This window comes from Salvia hispanica, chromosome 2 (genome assembly GCF_029641045.1).
Source record: "Salvia hispanica isolate PSC_SH4W2 chromosome 2, Shi_PSC_v1, whole genome shotgun sequence".
Classification (NCBI taxonomy): Eukaryota; Viridiplantae; Streptophyta; class Magnoliopsida; order Lamiales; family Lamiaceae; genus Salvia; species Salvia hispanica.
Window position 1 is genome coordinate 65,866,403 of NC_142693.1, and position 26,847 is coordinate 65,893,249.

General features: G+C 34.7%; 3 protein-coding genes across 3 annotated transcripts; 1 reads left to right on the forward strand and 2 right to left on the reverse strand.

The window, feature by feature from the left end:
• Positions 1–11,229: 11,229 nt before the first annotated feature.
• LOC148932975 (uncharacterized) lies at positions 11,230–12,590 on the reverse strand. Its single transcript, XM_089063833.1, has 3 exons — positions 11,831–12,590; positions 11,589–11,747; positions 11,230–11,490 (listed from the first exon to the last, which is right to left on the reverse strand). The coding sequence occupies exons 1-3, from the start codon at positions 12,440–12,442 to the stop codon at positions 11,236–11,238; spliced, it is 1,026 nt and encodes a 341-aa protein (XP_088919959.1). The 5' UTR covers positions 12,443–12,590; the 3' UTR covers positions 11,230–11,235.
• A 1,652-nt stretch (positions 12,591–14,242) lies between these two features.
• LOC125200693 (1,4-alpha-glucan-branching enzyme-like) lies at positions 14,243–19,857 on the forward strand. The gene is made up of 14 exons (XM_048098429.2): positions 14,243–14,379; positions 15,072–15,188; positions 15,410–15,617; positions 15,794–15,863; positions 16,107–16,376; positions 16,607–17,513; positions 17,705–17,821; positions 17,907–17,969; positions 18,277–18,384; positions 18,666–18,767; positions 18,868–18,935; positions 19,051–19,132; positions 19,314–19,430; positions 19,499–19,857. Exons 1-14 carry the CDS (start codon positions 14,299–14,301, stop codon positions 19,670–19,672), a joined length of 2,484 nt encoding a protein of 827 aa, XP_047954386.1. The 5' UTR covers positions 14,243–14,298; the 3' UTR covers positions 19,673–19,857.
• On the reverse strand, positions 19,850–23,184 carry LOC125200694 (cyclin-B2-4-like). Its single transcript, XM_048098430.2, has 12 exons — positions 23,013–23,184; positions 22,837–22,921; positions 22,552–22,687; positions 22,386–22,442; positions 22,203–22,251; positions 21,480–21,641; positions 21,255–21,395; positions 20,955–21,044; positions 20,640–20,861; positions 20,457–20,555; positions 20,209–20,387; positions 19,850–20,123 (listed from the first exon to the last, which is right to left on the reverse strand). The coding sequence occupies exons 2-12, from the start codon at positions 22,898–22,900 to the stop codon at positions 19,979–19,981; spliced, it is 1,344 nt and encodes a 447-aa protein (XP_047954387.1). The 5' UTR covers positions 22,901–22,921; positions 23,013–23,184; the 3' UTR covers positions 19,850–19,978.
• Positions 23,185–26,847: the final 3,663 nt, after the last annotated feature.

Here is a 26,847-nt window from a genome sequence, read left to right on the forward strand (position 1 = left end):
TTTCCTATAAAATGCAATAAAAGAATCAAGAAATTAAAAAGGACAAAGAATTTAGGTAGAACCAAGAAAAAATAACAAAATAATTTATGCACTTTTATTTCAATTCATGCCGGTTGTCAATTCCTTTTACATGCAATATGAAGAGGCATTTTGTAGAGTTTGCTACTTGAAAAAAATTCAAAGGCTAACATTGCCTACATAGGCTCAACATGTGAAATCAGGATTCCTCTACCCTTCATATGATCTGTGTGTGTCAGTGTGTGTATGAGAAAAGGAGAGAGTGACAACAAAATGGTTTGGTTGGGTACAAAGGCATTCACTCTTTTCTCAAAAAAACAGATTCTTGTAATGGTGAATTATTGTGAGTTGTGATTGCAAATAAAAATTGAATTGTTGCTAGCTGTACTTGCTACTATGAAGCCTAAATCAGGATGAGTGTTGGTTTTTGTGAGAATTGATTGAAGGAGTTTTGAGTAGCATATGTAGAGGAGCATCTAGCTTAATAGTATAGAGGTGAAGAGGTGATGTGGCATGGGATATTGAGGTGTAGCTAATACTCCTTTTTATATATAGTGAGTAAACAAATGAATATTAATCGAAATTAATATAAAGTACACTATTAATTGACCTTTTATAGGTAGATTAGATCGACCTATACATTACTCCCTTCGTCCGCGAATAGAAGTCTCGTTTTTTCATTTTAGTTCATTCGTGAATAGGAGTCTCGGTTCACTTTACCATAAATAGTACGGTCCCACCTTCCACTAACTCATTTTACTCACATTTTATTCAAAACTAATATAAGACCTATATTCTACTAATTTTATTCCACCCACTTTTCGTAATATTTCTTAAAATTCGTACCGCCAAGAAATGAGGCTCCTAATGGCGGATAAAGGGTGTGTGTGTTAGAGAGATAGAGAGATACAAGAATTAGACCACATAAAACCAATTAATATTTAGTTTTGCAGCATACATGATTATATACATTTTTATTTGTATAATAATTACTCCATATTGTTATTGTATACATTTTTGAGTTTATAAATTGATATAGCGATAATCCAATTTAATATTCTCATTTCATAAATGTGAGCTCATAACTCAAATTAGTTCAAACAAAAAATTAACAGACCGCACGGGGGTGTGACACTAGTCTATATAATACTAAAAAATAATGATATAATATCAAATAAAAGAGTGGGTCGGGCCAGTTTTTATTCTTATTTTCACATGAATAGGTCCAAATAATAAATTGTGAATTAGTTGAGATTTTTGCGGTGCGTTAGGATGAAATAAAAGAATTGGCCGCTTTTTATTGTTATCTACCATGATCATCACTCTTTAGGGATTTTACCTCTCCATTGTAGTATTAAAATGAAGAAACCATTGCACATGGATGGTTAATCTCTTGCTTGCCCATGTTGCAACAATTTTCAGCCGTCACGGTACTTAAAAGAAACTCGCTTTGTCCTAATTAGAAATGAAATGTTTTTCCTTTTTAATTGTCCCATTTAAAACGAAAGGTTTCTTAAAATAGAAATAATATCATCTTTATTTTTTCATCTCTCTTACTTTATTATCTCTCCGATAACTCACAAAATAACACTAAAAAAATCACGTGTAAGGGAGTATCTAAAACTTGGGCCCACCAATTTCAAATTTTTTGGCTCTGTCACAGAGCATGGGTAAACCCATTATTTCAAAGCAAAGTTTCCATAATCAGAAACGCTGCAATTAATAAAGGTGAGTAAATCTTGAAACTCAACCAATTTCTGACGTGAAACACCACTAGCTCACTCATGCATTAACATATACATCAGCTTTAAAATACTTATTATAAATGGACACAAAATTAACATTCACTAGTGAAACAATTTCTCAGGCCCACAAAATTGTATCCCTGCAACACAGCTATACACAATACTAATACTGGGAGAGAGAGATTAGAAATTAATGGGATGATGCGTTAGTAGTACTAACATACTACTAAAACCAACCGCGCCAATGCTAGATCCGTCACTCCTCCTCCGTAAATATGTTGACGCGTAAGTTCGTCAATGTCTCTAGTGTCCATACCCAAAACGTATGTCGTCTGCTCCGAGGCTTCATTGACTTCATCCATTAAGATTTTCCGTTGCTCTTCAAGTCGGATCCTTTTTTGGGCGATTATGCACTTCAATATGTGTGAGGTATGAGGCTCACGGGCATTGGTGGATGACGAGGGTGGTCTATTTCTACCCTCGTCGCCAGAGGAAGAAGACGACTGTTAATGTTTTTTCTTGGAGAGAAGAAAATTGCTAGAAGAAACGTAGATATGATTAAAGAAGAAATGAGGCTTAAAATAGTGTTGGACAAGTTATATTATATGGCATAGAATCACCATTTCTGCAAAATGGAGATATGTAGTAATAAAATGAAATTGTATGAAGAGGGAGATGTGTAAAAAAGATTAGGTGAGATAGAAGTGAGAGGTAAAGCCGTAAAGAGGGTGTGGTGAAAAGAGAGAAAAAGATGGGGATATATATAAACAATATTGAAATTGAATGGGTCTCATTACATGTATTGAATATATATATATATAAAAGAAATTGAAATTGATGGAAAGAAAAAAATTTAATCCGGTCCGTGCTATTTTGAAAATATGAAGCTTGGATTTTCAATTATTCTATGCTAAATTTTCTTCGGAAAGTTATAAAATTTATACTAAGTGGATATCACATTATTCACCAATGAATTAAACTTGTCTACGCATAAAGAAATAGAAATCGTTTGGTTGAACAAAATGACCAATAGTATATTATAATATGCATATAGGCAATCATAATTTTTCTTTATAATAATATTTAGAGCAAATTCAAAGTTCATTGATTTTCAAAATTAAGAGACACGCTAGAATTTAATTAAACTTTTTAGTTTCTTTAATTATTTATTTTTTTTGAATAAATAAATAGAAATTTTAAGGTCGTGGGGCCACAGTCTACTCATTTTAGAGCATATGATATTTGGGAATTTGCCACTTATTTAAATTTTTTTTTAATACTTCAAGAAAGTGATTAAATATGCATGGAAATGGCTCTATTTCTTCATTTATTTATTTATTTTTATTATAGAGCATAGATGTAGCATTTGTATTTAATTTATACTCAAAGTACTCTTCCTATACAAGTTTCTGATCTTTTCAATTTTTTAAGCATTAGTCAGAGGATAGAAATGAGACTCTTATGTAGGGAGTACATTTTTCCTAAACATTTTTTTTTCTGGAGATTACATTTTAGGTGATTATAATATGTGAAATACTGCATATGGTTTTCTCTATAGAATCAGCGAATTGCCTTTCTCTCTTCTGACTAATTAGATAGAACCTTACTATTGATTATAGCCAGCTTGAGTCCAGTTTTGTTGATTGATGAAATACCCATGCATTATTGATTCATGTCAAAACTAGTTAACAATAATTTAACTTTCACATGTGAAGAATCTGTTGCATCTCATAAAAGAGTTCTATTCTTTTGTACTCCAACTACACTAATTCATGTATCTCTCTCTCTCACACACACAATGAATATACAATACATTTATTTTCAACCTTCACATTTTTTCCCTTTATAAAAAAAATCACTTTCATCCTGAGTCAGTGTATATTTAATGGATCACCTTCACCTACACATGTTATCATGAAAATAAGCACCTAGCATGTGAAAGTGAAACACTATTATATCAATTATAGATACATAGGATTCTTCAATGAGAAAAAGTTTGATTGTTGAAATGGTGAAAGTGGATGCATATTTTGTCGAGAGATTGCAGAGAAAGTTGGGATTACATACAACCAATTAATTATATCCAATATCATTATGTAATTCAAAATAGGTATAAAGTTGTACTGATATACTTATTAAATTTTACTGAATCTTGATTATTAAATTTTACCATATTACTACCATATTACACACACACAAATAATTTAGGTCCTTGTATATCTCTAGACTAGACACCCATTTTTCTCTGCAATCAAAATGACACACACTATTTTTAACTTACATATTTCAAGAGTCTTTTCCTTTATGAAAAGAGTCTATGCTTTTGTACTCCATCTATATTATTTCATCTCTCTCTCTGCCTCACACACACACACACATTAATTATTGTGGAACTCATGGCAGTGCATGTGCTGTGCTAATTAATTTGCATGATAAGCACGTAATAGTGGATTAAATTATGCTCAAGAGATTGTGCTCACAAATTCAATTCAGCCCCTTCCATCATTCAATCTCCTGCGATTTAGTGTTTTATAGCACTAATTTAGCAGTAGGTAAAATTGTACACACCAGTTAGATTTTGATGGCAAAAGAGAAAAGAGTTTAATTGTAAGAAAATACAAGAAATAAAAACACATTAGAGAGAGAATGGAGAAATAAACATTGTGAAACTCAGAGGTTATGAACTTAATATGTGTGAGCGTAGTTAGAGCTCACATCTCACACATATTGAAGTGCATAACCGCTGAGCTCGACAATTCCTCTTCAAAGGAGATGATGAGGAAGGATTTGCAGCCTAAGCGGAGAGAGAAGATGGGGCCGAGGTGGGAGGAGAGGGAGGCTAGAGTGAGGTGGAAGGGGTTCTTGAGGTTTTGGTTTTGGTTTTGGTTGGATGACATTTGAGGATGAAGATGGTGAAGATGAAGGGTGGGAATAGCAAGAGAAAACAGGTTTGGTGATCCATAGAGAGAGGGCGAGGAGAGAGATTAGATTTTTGTACATTAATTTGTAGTAATGAGGAAGTAGTTGAGTTATTCAGTGGGGGAGGGTGGGTCCTGCCTTCTCACTACCCGATCTCAATCCGATACACAAAATATCGGGTTTCGGGTATTCAATTATCCGACTTTTTTGGGTTTGGATAGTACTACCTCCATCCCTGAAAATTTGATACAGTTAATATTTCGGCCCGTTCCTGAAAATTTGATACACTTCATTTTTACCATTTTTGGTAGTGGACCTCATATTCCACTAACTCATTCATACTCACATTTTATTATAAAACTAATACTTTAAAAGTAGGACTCACATTCCACCAACTTTTTCAACTCACTTTTCATTACATTTCTTAAAATCCGTGCCGGGTCAAAGTGTAGCAAATTTTGGGAGACGGAGGTAATATCAGAAATCCAATACCCGATATCAATTTTGACAGACTTAAGGGTGGTTATGGTTTCAACAGGAGTACTATATAATTATGTTACAAAATTATTTTAAAATAAATGTACATAAGTTAATAATTTATATATTACTCAAATGTGTTTTGATTTCAGAGAAATAGTGCGTTTGGATTCCAGAGAGAGGAATATGTGGCCATTCTCATCCCTTAATTCCCACTCTACATATAATAGAACTCAAAAAATAATACTTCCTCCGTTACATAGTAATAAGAGTCATTTTGCCATTTTTGTACGTTCCATAATAATAGAGTCATTTCCCTTTTTAGTAAAATTCAACACATTTTTCCACACCTATTTTACTCTCTCTTACTTTTTTCTCTCTTCATCTCTCAACCTTTTTCATTTTCCACTTTATTCTCTCTTTATTTAACTCACCTAACACAATTTTTCTTAATCATCGTGCCAAAAAGAAACGCATCTATTACAATGAACGGAGGGAGTAGTATTATGTGTAAAATAAAAGAGTGGGCCGGGCCGCTTTTTATTCTTATTTACACATGAATATGTCCAAATTTATGAATGCTGCAACTCCTGTTTGTTCGTTTTTATACTAGTAATTAAATCTGTATCCATATTTTAGTATATATTGAATAAAGTAACTTTTTATTAAAATATTACAAATATGCTTTATATTTTTGTTTACTTTTTATTTTAATATTGTATTAAATCAAATCAAAGTTTTTGTAAATAAAAAAATGTTAAACAAAAACAAAAACATAAGTATAATAGGAGTATACGATATGATAGTTAGAATTAGTTAGTCTTAAAGTATTTTAATTTATGAATCTAACTAATTTTGACAAGGTTATGAAATTTAAAATGATAAAACAACCCATAATCAAATAAACTCAGTAAACAAAATCAAAAAGAAAAAAGGCATCTGCTTTCCTTCTTTAATTGGTGGGTTGAATGCTCTGTCAAAATACTATATTCTAAGTTGAGATTTTTGCGTTGGTGTGAAACGAGAAATAAAAGCTTATTGGGTATTTATTTGGGGGTTACTAATCAAATGAGAAATACTCTTACCTTTGTTCACTCTATCTTTAGGGTTCTTACATTTCCATCGCAAGTATTTTGATTCATATATATGGAGAAACCATTGCAGGTATGTATTACTACTACTATTTACTCAATCGACAATTGACCGATGTTTTTCCATAATGATTTACGTATATGTGTAATCTCTTTTTTCTCTTATTCATCTTTTAATTATGTGTGAAATATTGTAGATGTTGCATGAAGATAGAATCAGCAAATTGCCTAATGATATTCTGGTATCTATAATCTCTCGGCTGCCTCTCCGAGAAGCTACTTCGACTTGCATACTTTCAACTAGTTGGCAATATCACCATACCTACGTTAGTCATCTCAAATTCCCAAAATATAGGGAATATACATATGATATTGTGACAGAATCGAATTACGTAAGTATGATCAACCATGTCTTGAATTCACATAGAGGTCGTCGAATAAAAGAGTTGGTGGTGGACATGCACATCTATGAATGTGGCAATTTTGAGAAATGGTTCGAGTTTGCCCTAGCTAAGAAAGCTGAAATAATTCGGTTATGTGGTAGGCTTCATGACGAGGGTCCATTTCTTAGACTTCCAATTACAAATGGAACTGAATGCCTTAAAGATTTGTATCTAGGATGCATTAAAATGACCGATCAAGACTTTGAGCTTTTGATTTCCAATTGTCTTGCTCTTGAATGTCTGAGAATTAGATCATCTATTGAGTTGCAAAATGTCTCAATTGTTGGCCATTCTAAACTAAAGCATGTTAGCTTATTATATGTTTTGGAAGTTGAATCCATTGTGATTCGCGACGCTACAAGCCTCATTTCCTTGGCGATCAATTATCTGAACACTAGATGTGTCGTCCAACTGAGCAACATTCCGAAACTTACCAAACTCAATTTTGAAGAAAGCTCAAATAAGCTCTTGCTTCTTGACCTCCTTATCCAAATTCCATCTTGCATACGCGACCAACTCCAACTAATTTGCCTCTCAACTACAGATAACTCTTCTTCTATGTTTTCGGTAATAATTTCTTTAATTTCATCTTTATTCATCTTATATATCAAATATTAATGCATGTGATTTTAATTTTCAGGTGTATATGTATGGTGAGTTGCCGTGGATTGATCTTGTAAATATAAAACATCTAGAGTTGGTCCTTGATAAGGGCGGGGCAGCGTACGTGCGTCATTTGACTGAAGCATGTATTTCATTAGAAAAACTTGTGATAAGGGTATGCATCAACTCTAACTAGCTACTTAAGTTGTCATTTATAATTTGAGTGTAGTTTGATGCATTTTTACAATATATGTTGCAGTTTATGGATATGCAGAGGGAAGAAGTTATGGGCGTAAATCAACTAGACAGAAGATATGTTGAAGGGAATTGTGAGTTGTCGGTAAAGTATTTGGAAATCACTGGATATTTGGGTTTTTCATGGCAATGGCGATTAGTTATGTACGTCATCAATAGCGCCACAGCTTTTCAAAAACTTACTGTAGTGTGTTGCGATCAAGAAGCATTAGCTCGCGCATGCCATGATTTTCAACACGCTCCCTCCGTTCACTACGTTACGGGTCCTATTTTTAGAACACATGCCGAGTTGTCCGAGTACTATAGAGAGAATATGTGGTGGGCGGACTAATTTTTGTGGACATACTAATATAAACTATGGCGATTATCTACATGTTGCAAATTGATTTAATTCCTAAAGGGGATATTTCAAAAATATTATTGATTTTTTATAGATTTTCATACCTAATTTTAAATGCTTTGTTTGATGTCTAGTTGCTTACTATTGATATTACCACGCCTGATTTGATTATAGAGATTATAACTAGTTTAGCTTTGTTAAGATAATTATTTTATTAAACAATGAATTTTTTTTCTGATTATATTATTTTTAATCTTTTAGTGCTTTATTTAAGGAAACATCTTTGAGATTTAGGAATCCTAAATTAGGATTGTATTTTTGTTTCCATGTTGTGAAAGATCATGTACCAATAAAAGGCCTATCGCTCGTACTACTCTTAAACCCCTTTTTAACAATATTTTGAACGGTGACTCTCACGTTTTACCGTCGTTGCCGCCTTCGAGCCGCCGGCAAGGATCGTATAACTGAATATTGTGTCCTATGTCGGAAAGTAGACCAAGTCACAAGGTATCTTTTACTCAACTCTTTGCATGAAGATTTCTACACAATACTCCTCTATTCGCTATAGTGTGTGATATAGTATTGATTTTTAATTGGATTGAGTAGTTATGATATATATGTGACTGCAGATGGTGCATCAAGATAGAATCAGCAAATTGCCGAATGATATTTTACTATTGATAATCTCTCGACTAACCCTCAAAGAAGCTACTTCGACTAGCATACTTTCAACTAGTTGGCGGCATGTCCATACTCAACTTGACGTGATCAACTTCCCAAAATATAGATTTGGGATTGACAAAAAATCAAATTACGTAAGCATGATCGATTGTGTCTTGAATTCACGTAGAGGCAGCGAGGTAAAAGAGTTGGAGGTCGACATGTTCGGTCATGATGGTGGCAACTTTGAGAGGTGGTTCGAGTTTGCCATGACTAAGAAAGTTGAAAGAGTTCGTTTAGTAATGTATTACGATAGTCCATTTGTTTGACTTCCGTATACGCTTTCGCCACATGGTCTTGAATGCCTTAAAGATTTGTATCTCTCTCACGTCCAAATGACCGATCAAGACTTTGAACTTTTGATTTCCAATTGCGTTGCTCTTGAACGTTTGACACTTCGATTATCTTTCAAGTTGGAACATGTCTCAATTGTTGGCCTCTCGAATCTGAAGCATCTGAACTTGTGTTACCTCTTGTGCGCTAGGTCACTTGTGATTCGTGATGCGATTAACCTTATATCTTTGACGATCCACAACTTGGAAACTCTATGCACCGTTTAACTTGGTAATACCCCGAATCTTACCAAACTCGATTTTAAAGAAGGTTTTGGTGGACTGAGCAATGTAGCGCTTCTTGATGGAATGCCTTCTTGCATACGCGACCAACTCCAATCATTACGCCTCTCAACTAGGGTTGCGGTAATAATCTGCCATCTTTCTTTTAAATTTCTTCTATATATATGAAATATTAATGTATTTTATTTAAATTTGCAGTACATGGAGCATGCACTTTTGTCGGTTAAACTTGTAAATATAAAATATCTAGAATTGATGGTTGATATAAGGGATGGTCGTATAGACAGTGCTTATTCCCAATATGTGTGTCGGTTGGTTGAAGCATGTAGTTCATTGGAAAAACTTGTGATAAAGGTATGTATTAATTAATTGGGGTGCATATATGTTGATGACTTGATGCAGTAGTGATCTTGTTTAACACATGTTTTTTGTGTTGCAGATTCCACATAGGCCCACGGGATATTTGGGTTCTTTGTCGGAACAAGATTTGGCTTTGTACGTCATCAGAGAAGCTAGAGCTCCTGAGAAGTTGGTCGTCGTGCCTTGTGATGAAGAGACATTAGCTCGTGATTTTGGACATATTACATCAGTTAGTTTTTTAGTTCTTTAACTCTAAGCCATGGCTTTATTTACTTGTTGTTAGTTGATTTTATTTGTCATGCAAAAAAATAAATTAAATCTGTGTGAAACTCCAACATTTGGCTGATCTTACAAACATAGAAACGAGGGTTAAATATAAATTCAGTACTATTTGATAATTGAGTTGATTGTTGGCCGGAGATTTTTGAGTTGGATTAGAAACAAGATACTCCCTCCGTCCCAGATAATTCGACCCAGTATTCTATTTCGGGTCGTCCCACATAATTTGTCCCACTTCACTTTTACCATTTTTGGTAGTGGACCTCATATTTCACTAACTCATTCATACTCACATTTTATTATAAAACTAATACTTTAAAAATAGGACCCACATCCCACCAACTTTTTCAACTCACTTTCCATTAGATTTTTTAAAACCCGTGGCGGGTCAAAGTGTCCCAAATTATCTGGGACGGAGGGAGTACTTACTGATCACAATTTTTTCAACTTAGCATTATTTCTATAATAGGATTTTTTTTTTAGAAATAATTATATGAAAAATTGATTAAATTGTTTTGAATTCAAAATATTCAGGTAGAATTTGAAACATGAAAATTTTCGATAAAATCGATACAGATACTAATGATTGGTGATCAATTATAATATCAATTTGTACAATTACTTTTTAACAACATTAAGACGAAATAATAGTCATTTTAAACATTAACGTTGAAACTTTCGCCATTTTCTGTTCTAAAAAAACGGCAATGTTTTACCGATCGTCTTTATGAATAAATGACAACTTGGTTTGGACAAATTAAAAAATAAAGGTGAACATCTTGAATGAGACGTAAAAGATACTAGTATATTTTTAGAGTGGGCGTGTGTTGCTTTGAGGCAGAGTTGGTGTTCGAGTACACCGTGGTGCGACCTTTAAAATTTATGTTTATTTGTCAATAAAAAAAAAAAAGATAGTACTATCTATTTTAGATTGTTCCATACAATTAATTAAGACATGAAAATGACATCTTGATTTTGAGATTAGAGTGTGCGGCCTAACTATACATGGTAATGCATTAAAGAGAATATTCCAAGTTCAAATTAGTTGATCATCTCAAATTAGTTGTGTAGAAAGGGACTTAGCTCATTTTGTGAAATTTTCAATCTCCACATTTTCATGTTGTGATCATCGACCACGAATCAGAGGAAGCCGAATAGAGTGGACCGGAGTCTTGAGTTGGATGAAACGAGAATAGACAGCGAGATGTGCCGAGAAAATGTCCAAGAAAGGGTGTATTTGAAATTGGGTATTTCATAAGCATGTAGTGAGCGAGACAATTCATCAAACATGTAAACGTTAGTTATAAAAACTATTAAAAAATCACACTGATATTTCCAACACTCTTTTCGCCATTATATATAAATTGAATTAACAAGAAGCTATAAAAGCCATAACTAAGATTGTTGCAGTTAAATAACTAAAATCCTAGCTGATCTAATATGTCGAAAGTCTTGGCGTGCACGAGCTAATGCCACATCATCACAAGCCACAATGGTCAATTTTTTAAGAGCTCTAGCACTATTGATGACGTACAAAGCCAATTCTCGTTCTGACGTACAACCCAAATATCCTACGATTGACAAATACTTTAGAGACAACTCACACCTAGGTTCGTCGTATGTTTCTGCCTTCACACTAGTATAAGCGAGCGGCCTATGTGGAAACTGCAACACAAATTATAAACATGTGTCAAATGACTATAGCATCAACATATTACAAATATACATATATATACCAAAATTAATGATTAGTTAATGCATACATTTATCATAAGTCGCTCCAATGAACGGCATGCTTTAACCAAACGACAGACATAGCGCAAAAAATAGGATTCAAGATCATCCCTCATTTCAATCCGCAGTTGCAGATGTTTTATATTTACAAGTTCAACCGACATTTCGTTCAACAACTCAAAATTGAACTGCAAAACAAAATCACATACATTAAATTTGATACATATATATAACTAGAAGAACTTAAAAAGAAAAGATGATGGATTATTACCCGATGCATATATTCAACCCTAGTTGAGAGGCGCAAAAATAGGAGTTGGTCGCGTATGCAAGATGGCATTGCAGCAAGGAGCTCAACATGCATGAGGTTTTGATAACCCTCTTTAAGACAGAGTTTGGTAAGCTTCGGGATGTTACTAAGTTGGACGAAACATGCACTGTTCAAATTACATAGCGACAAATAAACCAATCTAATCGTGTCGCGAATCACAATAGATTCAACCACCGTAAAGTCAGATAAGTTTAAACGCCTCAGCTTAGAGAGGCCAACAATTGACACCTTTTTCAACTTGAAAGCTAATTTAACTGTCAAACATTCAAGAACAGTGCAATTGGAGACCATAAGCTCAAAGTCTTGATCAGTCACTCGAATGCGACATAGAGAGAGTTCTTTAAGGCATCCAAGGCCATGTGATAAAATGGTACTCGGAATTCTAATAAATTCAAGGCCCGTACCAAACACATGTAAGTGAATTGTTTCAGCTTTCTTAGTCAAGGCAAATTCAAACAATTTCTCAAACATGTGAACTCTAAAATCATACATGTCAACCCGAAACACTTTTACTTGACTGCCTTTATATGCGCTTAAGACATGGTTGATCATACTAATATGATTTGATAAATCGTCAACTCCATTTGTAAATTTTGGGAAATTGAGATGAGTGACATAGCAATGGAGATGTCGCCAACGAGTTGAAAGTATGCAAGTCGCGGTAGCTTCCTGGAGGGTCAGCCGAGAGATTATAGATATCAGAATATCACTTGGCAAATTGCTGAGTCTATCTTCATGCACCATTATGTGTACCTTCAAATTACATATTAGGGTTTAGGCTAATAGTAAGAAAAGAAAGATAAATAAACTAATGTATGAATCATGATCGGTTGATGAGTAAAAAGATCATATAATGCTTACTTGTTCACACACACTTGATCTACTCTCAAAATGAAAATATCAATATGTTAATCAAAAGTATAAAAAAACAACATGAATCAGTGGTTGAAACATAAACCTTTAAAAATCAGAAACAAATAAAACAACCCTAATCTCAATGGTACTAATCCAAATCTAATCGGACAAGAAGTCATAAACTAATTAATAAAATAAACACGACATCAAAATGTAATTGAAAAGCAAATTGTACTAAATCTTGAGTGGTAAAGCAATATTCAGTGTAACATTGGAAAGAAATTGCTATTTCACCTGCAACGTCGGCAACAAGAGTTGAAGGCTATGGATACATTTTAATTTCAAACTTATTATGTAAACTACTCTTATTTTTCTTAATATTTTGATTTCATATCTTTATGCATATCACTAAACTAATTAAATATTATATGTATGCATATAAAATCAAAATTAAAAATATCGGGTATGTTCTTCTCCAAATATATAGCTTATTTCTACTAGCTTATTTTAAAAATATCTTTATGCACATCATTAATCTTTTAAATATTTCTACTAGCTTATTTTATTTTAGGCCTTATTGGGCCAAATATATAGACCTGTCTTATTATTTTGTGCTGGATTGTGATTGTAACTTGTGCCTCATTTAAACAAAACTTTTGGTGTGTTAAGTAAATTAAGATGGGCCTTGATTGATATTTATCTGGGTTGAAGACTTGAAGTTGAGAGATTGATCTAATTTATTTACACTCTTATTTGAACTAGATCACATCACCTTAAAATATTCGAAAAATGTTACTACTGATGTTTGATAGGAATACTTAGATGCAATATGATATACTCCCTCCATCCCCGAATAAGAGTTACTAATTTCCATTTTGGTCCGTCTCCAATTAAGAGTAGCACTTCACTTTTACCATAAATGGTAAGTAGGACCCACATTCCACTAACTCATTTCCCTCACATTTTATTATAAAATCAATATAAAAAAGTGGGTCCCGCGTTCCACTAACTTTTTCAACCAACTTTTCTTTATATTTCTTAAAACTCGTGCTCGGTCAAAGTGCTACTCCTAATGGGAACGGAGGGGGTAGTACTATTTGTAATGTAATAAGTGAATGCAAACTTAATGATCTATCTAAAGAATATGCCTTGCGTTGCCTTAAAATCAATCACAAAACACCAAAAGTATAAAAACGATATTTAGAAGAAATAAAGCTACAAAAAGCTCAAATATTATATGGCGTTTTCTTTTTATATTTAGGAAAGTGGGGCACGTCACCTCTGGGCCCACTACACTCGAAGATATTTTTAAATACATAGAGTAACGTTCCAAGAGATTGGGAATTTAGTCCATTTGACGCTTATGCCCTCAGAGGAGTATTTTCTCTAACGTAGGTTAGAAGGTAAATGCGTATAACGTCGCTGGGCAAATATGTCAAATCCGATAAATTTGCTCTGGCATTAAGAAATTTCCAGTGCCGTTATAATTTCTCAGGTAGAGCTAAAGTGATGACGATCCCTCTCTACAGTTAGCTCTGTAAACTACCGAAGAAATGTACAGTTCGTGCAATCCGTTGTTGGCACCTGCTGCTCTCACTTCTTCACCTCCGATTCCACGTCAGTTCTCCTCACTGGTAATCTATCGCTTCGCATTTTCTCGAGTTTCATGTGATTGATAAATTGCGCTGCAAAAAAAAATCCATTTTTCTGCTTAATTGCTGAATCTGGAACGGAGCTACCTGTGATCGCAATCGCAATCGCAGTCGATTTTTACGAAATTTAGCGGCGGAAGTTGCTATTGATTTGGTGATGGTTTACGGATGGGGGAATTGTTGAAGTAATCCCTAAGTTTCGTGTTACTATGAATGGATTCTCGTTGAAATTGATGATGTATTGATGTAGGTTGATAGTTCAAGGAGCTGATGAGTGATCAGTTTCTCTTCATATGCAGGATGAATGTTTTAGCATTTTTTTTATTTAATTATCTTTATTTTGGGTTTCGCATATAGATTTTTCGTTTCTGCTGTGAGGAAATTGTCACGGTGATACAATTCTGTAACTAACATGAAATGCTGGCGGATATTGTATTAGCTAGACAAAAGGCAGTGCTAAATTTTGATCTATGATGAACCAAGTTCTGATTTTTGTTAAAGTAGGAGTAAAAATTTTAAATTGTGTTCCTTAAAGGTATTCTCGAATTCATTTGACAGGCCTCGGTTAGTGGTTGGTGCGTTTCTAAGAAACCTTAAAGTTTTGATTTTTGTTAAAGTAGGAGTAAAATTTTTAAATTGTGTTCCTTAAAGGTATTCTCGAATTCATTTGACAGGCCTCGGTTAGTGGTTGGTGCGTTTCTAAGCAACCTTGTGGACTCATAGTCGATTCTCGAAAAGTACTAGCAAATAGCAGAGCTACTTCCTTGTCCAGGACTATAGCACATGGAAAGGTATGATTTCCATTTTTTACATATACATTTTTTCTTGCTGTAAACAGTTGCAAGATATTATTAATGATCCAAAAGAATTTACTAGTAATCAGTGGATCATACACTTTTGGTGATCATTGGATCAGTTTTCAGTGGATCAGTTTTCAAATGCACCCTTCAGTTTATATTTCTATGTTTATATGAGTATATTGAGAATGTTTTCTTTCTCACCTTCTCATTAGGTCGACATGTCTTCTGCCTCTGAAGTTATAACTGATAACGGTTCGGCTGTAGTAGAGATGGAAGAAGCTGCTGAAAACATAGCGATTTTTAGTTTAGATCCATCCTTGGAAGCTTATAAAGATCACTTCAAATACAGAATAAGGACTTTTAGGGATCGGAAAGGGCTCATTGAGAAACATGAGGGAAGCCTTGAGGAATTTTCACAAGGTCACAGTTACCAGTGAAATTGTTATTTTACTGTTATGGTGCTACCGTTTTTGTGCAATGGAAACTGACATACTGTTACAGCCCTTTGCTAATTTACGAGATCAAAGTATTCCATTTGTATAGATATGTGAATAATAAAAAGTGGCTTTTTTGTAATGCGAATGTTCATATTTCAGGTTATTTACGGTTTGGATTTAATCATGAAGAAGGTTGCATTGTGTACCGTGAATGGGCGCCCGCTGCACAGTGAGTTTGTTAAGCCCATAGATATAGAGTTATGGTAATAAACGATAAATTGATGCTTTTCACCATCAAAAGAATGGTTCAAATCATGGGATGTAAAAATTCAAAGATGTACTACTTCCAGTATCCAACATTCTGCATGTGAAGCGGGCATATCAACTAATGCTGCAAATGTCTTTTCTAGATTGTTGGCATATTTTTCTCGTATCTGGTGGCGGGCCTCACAGTTTACTTGTTTATGACCAGGGAAGCAGAAGTCATTGGTGATTTTAATGGTTGGAATGGTGCTGCTCACAAAATGGAGAAAGATCAATTTGGTGTATGGAGTGTCCGAATTCCTGATATTGGAGGGGACCCAGCCATACCACACAACTCAAGGGTCAAGTTCAGATTCAAGCATGGCAATGGAGTTTGGGTAGACCGGATTCCTGCTTGGATAAAGTATGCGACTCGCGATCCTACAAAATTTGCAGCCGCTTATGATGGCGTGTACTGGGACCCACCACCTTCAGAAAGGTATACTGTGACTAAAATATACAGATTAACATCACACATTTCAGTCTAGACTCTTGGGTGTTTAGTTGCTCTAGGTCCATTCTTTTACATGGTATATGTAAATTATTCCAGTAAAGTACTTTTTCATGTCTTGGATACATATATCTTGGGAGAAATCATAGTGCTGTTTCTGTCTTGTAAATTTGAGTAGACATCAGGTTAAAAAATCTCTCATTTCAATAGTCATGCAGGTACCAGTTTAAATATCCTCGTCCACCTAAACCAGAAGCACCTAGAATATATGAAGCACATGTTGGAATGAGTAGTTCAGAACCCCGTGTCAATACATATCGGGAATTCGCTGATGATGTTTTGCCTCGCATTAGAGCAAACAACTATAACACAGTTCAGTTGATGGCTGTAATGGAGCACTCCTACTACGCATCATTTGGGTATCATGTTACCAACTTTTTTGCTGTGAGCAGCCATTCCGGTACCCCAGAAGACCTCAAGTACTTAATTGATAAGGCACATGGCTTAGGTCTTCGGGTATTGATGGATGTGGTTCACAGCCATGCAAGTAACAATATCACTGATGGCCTTAATGGTTTTGATGTTGGGCAAAGCTCTCAAGATTCTTACTTTCACACCGGAGCTCGCGGATATCACAAGTTGTGGGATAGCAGGCTATTCAATTATGCAAATTGGGAAGTTCTTCGATTCCTCCTCTCCAATCTGAGGTGGTGGCTTGATGAGTTTAAGTTTGATGGATTTCGATTTGATGGGGTAACCTCAATGTTATATCATCATCATGGAATAAACATGGGATTCTCTGGAGACTACAATGAGTACTTCAGTGAGGCAACAGATGTTGATGCTGTGGTTTACATGATGTTGGCTAATAATCTGATACACAGCATTTTGCCTGATGCAACTGTAGTTGCTGAAGATGTTTCTGGCATGCCTGGACTTGGCCGGCCGGTCTCTGAAGGTGGAATTGGTTTTGACTATCGCTTAGCCATGGCCATTCCCGACAAGTGGATTGACTACTTAAAGAATAAGAAGGATGAAGAATGGTCAATGAGTGAAATATCATGGAGTTTGACAAATAGGCGATACACTGAAAAGTGTATAGCTTATGCTGAGAGCCATGATCAGGTGATTATAACCATTTTCAAACTTAACTTTATATCCCACACTTATAATTCTGGCATATACATGCACAAAAAACATCAATCTTTTCTATGTTACCTTTACTTCCCTTGTTAAATATGTTCTTGAGTTTCTTTCCATCTATTTTCATTTCAGTTTCATGTATTTATAATGCCGTTGGCTTGTGTAATGAGTAGGCTATTGTTGGTGACAAAACAACTGCATTTCTCTTGATGGATAAAGATATGTATACTGGTATGTCCTGTTTGAACGATGCGTCTCCAGTAATTGAGCGTGGAATTGCCCTTCACAAGGTACTACAGTAATCTTGTACAGTTAGATTGTTTTTTTGTTTGCCCTGTGAATTACAGTGTATGAAATTGTGGATCATTTTTACAGATGATTCATTTCTTAACAATGGCATTAGGAGGAGAGGGTTACCTTAATTTCATGGGAAATGAGGTAAGTGGCCAGGCCTAAAGTCGAGAATTTCCTCCAAATGATGCATGTTGACCATAGATATATATTGCTCGGTTTGGAGCTTCTTTTTATGAGTATTGTAAAATTTGTGGATAAGATAATTTAGCTAGGTTAACGAAGAGAAATTGATTTGAAATAGGTAGCTCATAGAGCTGTCTTGATGGTCTGTTGGGATGAATCAGTTTAATTAACTAGTAACTACAACTATATACTGTACCTTTTATCTTTGATGGTAAGAGGTACTTCGTTTCCGTAACACTACTGAATTTGTGGTCAATATCTATCGTAGTTTGGGCATCCAGATTGGATTGACTTCCCCAGAGAAGGCAATGGCTGGAGTTATGACAAATGCAGACGTCAGTGGGAGCTCGTGGATACCGAGCATTTGAGATTCAAGGTCCATTGTTTCTCTCATTTTATGATTTAATGCTTTCCTGAGTTCTGCTGTTCGAGACAATCTCATGCTGGAACCATGCAATTTTGCTTTTCTGCATATGTTTTAAGTTCTAACTTATGAGATTTTTAATTTGTCTTGCAACATTTGGTCTCTTCTGGAAACATCACATGGATTGAGATTATTAACTTGCACACTAGGGGAGTGTTGTAATATATTAGATACACTTCACCGGATATCTGCATCTGAATCCAATGTTTTTTCACTTGTGATCGTAAATGCAGTTTCTGAATGCTTTTGACAGAGCCATGAATTTGCTTGATGAAAAATTTAAATTTCTTGCGTCATCAAAACAGTTTGTAAGCAGCACGGATGATGCTGACAAGGTAAAAGTACATTCTAGCAACAATATCTGGCTTTTGTAGGATATTTTTAGCTTCTAGTACCAAAAATATCTCCAATTTGATGGTTGATTGTTTGATACAGGTCATTGTTTTTGAACGTGGAGATCTGGTATTTGTGTTCAACTTTCACCCGGAAAATACATACGAAGGGTATGTTCCTTTTATTATGCAATCAAATTGCTTATCTCTTGCCAGTTCAGATTTTCAGTGGAGTATAGCTTGGTTGTAATAACTATGGTTTACTCGAAACACATTTCACGTGCAGGTATAAAGTCGGTTGCGACCTGCCTGGAAAATATAGAGTGGCTTTGGACAGTGACGCTTGGGACTTTGGTGGACCTGGAAGAGTAAGAACCCCTTGCACTTGAAACACAGTCCCCCTTGGTTAGACAAGCTCGCCTTTTGAACAAGATAATACGTTACCACCAAGTCATGGTCGATAAATGCTGCTTCAAAATAGTTGAGACATAATTTAAGCAAATATAGATTATTTGATTCTATATTCATAAAGCCTGAATTTGTTCTCAGGTGGCTCATGATTCAGACCATTTCACAAGCCCCGAAGGTGTACCCGGTGTTCCTGAAACAAATTTTAACAATCGTCCCAATTCCTTCAAAGTTCTCTCTCCGCCTCGTACATGTGTGGTATGCTTCTAATGCGAATTTCGTGTGTTCTTTAAAAGTTATTCAGTTTCTAATATCATCTGTTGCAGGTTTACTATCGAGTTGAAGAAGAAGTAAAAGAAAGCAATATTGATGGATATGATGCATCTCTAGCAAAACTGCCAAACAAAGAAGTCTCTCAGGGAGGTGATGAAGATAGCAACAACGGTGCTAAGGAATTAGTACCAGGAACGCGCGCTTTGGAAGATGAAGATGACGCATAGTGCTAGAAACGGGGGCGGTAGGAGATGGCAGCTTAACAGATTTAGTAAACATGAAACTTTAGTTTTTTAGTTACTAAATGTTGGAATGAAAGCCCCTTTTGTGACAACTGTATGAAACTACCTTGTGATATATTTCAACTAAATGTTGGAATGAAACCAGAAAACAAGAAAGCAAAATTAAGCAAGTATCCCATCAACATATATACACATCAAATATAGTAAAAATAGTGAATTTTCTTGGACAGAAAATTACATAACACAGTGTTGGATTGTGTCAATCTACGCAGCATTGATCATCAATACAAATCAGTATTCATCATCAATGAGAAAATCAGCAGGTTTGATTCTTGCAACATAGCCATATTTGGAAGTACTATACTTCTTATGCACACCACTGAGCTTTCCGGTTCCCGACTTCTGGTGGAAATTCACCATCAGCGCCGCACATTCCCTACAAAAATGCAATAATCTGAGTAAATTCATCATGGCATATAGACTGATCATCCCGTTTTCCATCAGTTAACGTAGAGCCTTACATGAGCTGTTCTTGAGTGTAGCTCGTATGCACTTGGCTCGTCTTGCTCCATTTCTTGCATCCACTGAGAGTGCATTGAGCAGTGAAGACGGCAGCAGCTGCTAGCATCGATGGAGTGAAGCACAGCATCTCGTACTCAACGAGGCAGAGCTCGATTATGAAGAAGGACAAAAGCTCCATCTACGCCAACAAGTCAAGAATCATCCATTCTGATCAATAATCAAAAGTCCAAGATTTCAAGAAACCAACCTTGTTATCAGATTGTGCGGCTTTCAAGAAACGCTTCATGAACACGTAGGGCGTTGGCAACGACATATTGAACTGCAAGGTATTCACAATCAACTTCTCCTGCATATGTTCATCATTGCATCAGAAAAAAATGAGTTCAAAACTAGTGAAAAAAGAGAAGTTCCTAGTTTTGCAGATTCATACCATGTCTAGGACTTCTTTTCTGCAGTAGGCTTTATCGGATATCACAATAAGATCCTCGACAACGGGGACAGAGACTTCCTCGTATTTGCAAGCTAGGAGCATAGCAGTGACACCAACTAGCTGCAGTTTCTTCCTCACCACTGGTTGGAGGGCTAAGAATCTATCTATCAGATTGACAGTTAGATACAGCGTCTCGTCCATCAGTTCGAACTTGTAATGCACCTATACAGACAAAACATTATATCAATGTTTAATGAGGAATTGAAATTGCAATTACATTAGTCTTTGAAATTTAACATAGTTCTATGTTTTTACCTCGATCAGCCAGTCAATGAGGATGCCTCTCATTCGTTCGTTGATATCAGACTGGCGTGCCATATAGTTTGAAGGGACACAGCATGAGCTCTGCAAGAAGCTTATAGAGTTAAAAACACAAAATGGAGATAGGCATCGATCATCATTACACGAGGAGAGGCAAGAAAAGAGCAAAACAGCTCACTTTTTTGCAATTTCTTGTAACAGTACTTCGCATAAAATTTCATTATGTCAAATAAGAACACACAAAAAACCCGAATATTAGAGCTATCGAGCAACTTAAGAGATAAGATGTTTCACCTCCATCTTTTTATAGTAAGTGTATAAATCATCAATGTATTCAGTAACTGCAAGTGGATTGCTTTTATCACAGCTATCTATATCGATTACTGGCTCCTCCTCGTCCTCCCCATCGATATCTTCCATTTCAACTTCAACATCCTATATGAATTCATTCACAAGTTCAAGAACTGCAACCAAAGTGATACTTAAATACAAATATCATCAGCAAGTAAAACGAAGTACCATTCGATCAATCTCTTCCAGCATAGCTTCTGTGTGCTGCACAAACATTGGCACATCATGATCATCCAAATTCTTGTAGTCATCATCTGCATCGATAATAATGCAGTCGTGGGGCTGGTTCGTACTTGAAGTAGTTCGACGAACTGATGATGGCTTCACTTCCTAAAACATCACATGATTCAATCTACATTAATAAAATCCCAATCCAATCACCTTAAGGGGTGTTCGGTTGGCAAGACTAAATCTCATGATTAAATATGTATTATGTTTGGTTCATAAGATTAACCCCCTCAACTTAATCCTAGATGGATAGTCTCATGATAATTAGTCATAGCCTCCTCCCTCCAACTAAAACAATCTCACAACTTAATCCTAGATGGATAGTCTCATGATTATTAGTCATGACAACCGAACACCACCTTAATGTATTAAAAACTCTACTTTCTTCTTATATTTCTCTAAATACAAAAAATCTACCCTCAATTGATGAATGCTGCTTCCTAAAACAGCATACTATTCATTCCACCTTAAGAAAATCACAATTCAAGACTAATGAATTAAACACTCTACTTTTTTCTTTGCCTTTTATAAAAAAAAACCATTTGATTGATGAATGTTTCTTCCAAAAACAAAACATCATTCAACCATCTAAATAAAATTCCAATTCAACTCTAGTGTATTAAAAATGTCAACTTTCTTCTTAAATTTATAAAAAACACATACCTGAAATGAGGAATGCTGTGCTTTTCCAGCCAATCCAGAAGCAAACTTCCTAAAACAACAACAGATTATGAGCTCCAAAATACACTTATCCGGCTCCCCAAAACTACATCGTTTAACAACTATCAAAAGATCTCAAGACAAAGATTCAAGGACTAAGAAATCAGCAAATCTCCACCAACAAACCTTGTGCCAGCACGATGCACTGGACCGACACAGTTCTTACCACCGGCCTCGTTTTTCCTGATCAAGATCAGCACCCAGCATTCGTTCAATACATAACCAAAACACACATCATAAATGGAAACACATAAAACACCTTCTTAACAATCAAATTCAAAGAAAAACATACTCTGCCAAAACCCCTCTTTTGTGAACAGCACAAGGGTAAGGAGGAGCTCCAATGATGTTCCTATTGATTACACTCAAAGCCCTTCTGTTGTTCCCCACACCAGCTGCAAATTTTCCAACTCCACCCTTCAAACCCCCTATATACACAAATTAATCATTCACTTCATCAATTTTTTGTCAAAGATTCCAACTTTATTCAAGTTGAAGCAACCCATGGCTAGAATTGGAAAAGATTGAATCCCACATTTTACTTTATGCTATTTTTTTTTTTCAAATTTCAAACTACCTTGAGCGTTTGAAGAAGGCTTGATCACGCCCGGAAAATTCTCATCCGATCCCATCTTCATCATCTTTTCTTTCAAATTCAGCTACTGAGAATGAAAAAGAAAGGCTTTAATCATCAACCCATATAAAATTCAAGATTCAAGACTGAATTTTTATGAACAAGAAAAAAAGGGCCACCTCCAAATCAAGGACTCCGTGCGTTTCTGGTTAATCAATGGAGACAAAATCACTCCCAATTTATCCACACCAGTGTGTGTACTGTGTGAAATCTGCGTTTCTGGTTCAATTTAATCCCAGAAATGCCAGTTGGGGAGGATTCGGAGAGAACGTAAACATCGGATTCATGTCTTTATTATTTATTTTCATATTCTTTTTGCTCTTTTTTGGATCATATTTTTGAAAACAACGGCTAGTGAATCTGAGCCGTTGGATGCAGATGTGCACTTTTCCCAAACATTTTTAAGTCAAAATGCAATTTTTTTTCATTTAATTCTCCATTTACTATGCAAATGGTAATTATTTAATTGCATTCTTTTCTTTTCCCAACTTTTTTTAGTATGAAATTTAATCATGGGAGTACTTACTAATTTCTTATTGGGAATATAATAAATTGTGTTTATATATTTATAAATTGTGGAAAAAATACTTGAATGTTTCTTTTATGTAAATAAATATATATGGGTTTGGTGTAAATATTTTTCCAAAAATCAATGAAAATATAGTTTGTGTATTAGGTTGTGGATGAAGATATTTTATATGATATATGATATCATTGTATCTCAAGTTGAGATATAAACATATTTTGCGATATTATATAATGTCACGAGCTAAAGTACTTATTAGGGGTGGGTCGATACGGTATATCGTATCGAAAATGTTGTATCGTGTTTCGTATCAAAAATATCGATATGAAAGAATTTCATATCGTTATCGTATCGAAAGTTTTGATATATCGAATTTCAAAATTCGATATATCGAAACTTTCGATATGGATAATATCAATATCGTTATCGTATCGAATACCTATATATCGAAAAATATAATTTCAAAACTGAAAAATAACACAAAAATTAATAAAACTTCAATACAATAAAATAAATAGTGTTCTTATTAGGATTTCATATATATATTTTCTAAATATATGATTGAATTAAATGGATTTACGTATATCTATAATTTTAAACTTCAATATGTATTGAATTTCAATATGTTTCGATATATTCGATATAAAACGATATATCGCGATATAAGGAAATTCATATCGTTATCGTATCAGAAACTTACGATACCGTATCGTATCGAAAATTACGATATACCAAAAATTCGATAATTTTTCGATATTTTTCAATACGATACGAGCAATATATCATTTTTTCGGTATTTTTCCCCAGCCCTAGTACTTATTATCTGATTCTTTGCCTTGTATAATAGTATCAATTTAGAAGTCCACAATTTCTTGAAACTTTTCCATAATATAAATCTTCATGGCTAACGAATTGGCTGGAGGCCAAAATCAAGCGATATTATGCAAATATGTAGCAAGATTTGTAGAAGATGCATATACTTTTAGAAAAATAAACATATTAGTTTAGATTTGTTGAAACAATTCTATTCTAACTTATAAAAACTAAAAAAAAAAGTCCATATTGTATGTTTCAGATTTCAAGATATATCCTTATTAGATTAGGATATAAGTATATTGTGTGTGTTTTTTTTAAATGATATCTTTGGACAATTTATTTTCAATCTATCCAACTAATGAATTGTAAATTATATTGGACATTTATTTTCAATCCTTATCAAATCTACAATGATAATTAAATATTTTCTAGTCTATCTTAATCTTTTCAAACTATCAATTTCTAATATAGGACTTTTTTTGGATTAAGTTTATATCCGTTTATATATAAGTTGATCAACCATTAAAAGTGCATTTTACAACCTCAGATTGTTAATTTGTTCCGATGTTTAGTAAAGGAAAGGGTCTACGTAAGCTACTATAAAAGGCCAATTAATACAACATTTTTTATATTTGGATCTCTATATATCTTTGTTTACTCTCTCTTTAGGTTTTTCCCCTTTTTTTGCTTCTTCAAGTACACACGGTATGTTTTACTCGATCAACTGATGTTTATGTTTTTCAATGAAGATTTTTATGCGTCTCTTTTTCTCTTATTCTTTTTTAAATATGATAGAGTAATTATAATGTGTGAATTATCGCAGATGTCGCATGAAGATAGAATCAGCGAATTACCTAGTGATATTCTGATATCTATAATTTCCCGACTGACTCCGAAAGAAGCTACTTCTACTTGCATACTTTCGACTTGTTGGCGACATCTCCATACCTATGTGACTCATCTCAATTTCCCGAAGTTCAGACATAGGATTGACACAAAATCAAATTATTTAAGTATGATCGATCATGTCTTGGACTCACATAGAGGCACTCAAATAAAAGAGTTGGTGGTGGATGTGGACTATCTAGAATGTGACAATTTTGAGAGGTGGTTCGAGTTTGCCCTAACTAAGAAAGCTGAAAAAATTTGTTTACGTGGTTGGATTCAAAATAAGGGTCCAATTCTCGGACTTCCAATTAAAGATGGTATTAAATGCCTTAAAGATTTGTATCTAGGCAATGGAATTAAAATGGCTGATCAAGATTTTGAGCTTTTGGTTTCCAATTGCCTTGCTCTTGAATGCTTGACAATTGAAGTATCTATCAGCTTGAAAAATGTCTCAATAGTTGGGCACTCGAAATTGAAGCATGTAAAACTATTATATGCTAGGAGAGTTGAATCCATTGTGATTCGCGACACAATAAGTCTCGTTTCTTTGACGCTCCATAATTTGTCAGCTAGATGTGCTTTCAAACTAAGTAACAGTCCGAAGCTTACCAAACTCAATTATCAAGAAAATCATAATGTACTCATGCTTGCTGAGCTCCTTGTCAGAATTCCATCTTCCATACGCGACCAACTACAACGATTGCACCTCTCAACTACATTTCATTCTTATTCTGCTACGTCTCGGGTAATAACTTTTCTTCAATTTCTTTTTTCTTCTTATATATAGCAAGTATTAAGTAGTAAATGTGATTTTAATTTGCAGATGGATCTTGATCATCAAGAGTTGTTGTATGTTGATCTTGTAAGTATAAAACATCTAGAGTTGGTGATTGAGACGGCCAATTTTCTTTATTGTGATGGACCTTTTCAACGCTATGTGCGCCGTTTGATTGAAGCATGTGGTTCACTGGAAACACTTGTGATAAAGGTATCCATTAAGTTAAATCATCAATTTTAATTTAGGGCAGTCATTGATGCATTTTTTCAATTAATTGTGTTGCAGTTTACGAGGAAAGCGACGGGCATATATGCACGTCCAATGTGTGAGGAGTGTAGGAAAGTGAAGCGCATAGGTCAACCTGCGGCTGCAGAGTGTAGGAATTGCTGGATTTCAAAAATCATAGAACGTGGGAACCGAGGGAGGGGCATCATATATCCACATGCAGAGTTGCCCGTAAAGTATTTGGAAATCACAGGATATTTTGGTAATTCGTGGCAACGGAAATTGGCTATGTTCATCATTGATAATGCTACGTCTCTCCAAAAATTGACTGTAGTGTCTTGTGATCAAGAGGCGTTAGCTCGTGCACGTCATGATTTTCGACACACTTCCTTTGTCCATCATGACACGGGTTCTAGAGAATAAGTGGTGTTCCGACTAATTGTCGTGGATAGTCTAAAATGGAAAGGCTGGATTAATTAGTAGTAGCATATTTAATAGTTTTCATAACTTCCTTTACATGCTTTGTTTGATGCCTTACTATTGATTATAACCTAGCTTAATTTGAATATAGAGATGATAATTTAGTCCAAAAACACCCTGATTAATATTCGTCTCGAAATGCATATTTTTCTAACTTGAGGACCATAAGAAAATAATTACAGTACTACTCCTATGAAGCTGGTTATAGATTAAGAAAATAATTTATGGTACAAATGTCACG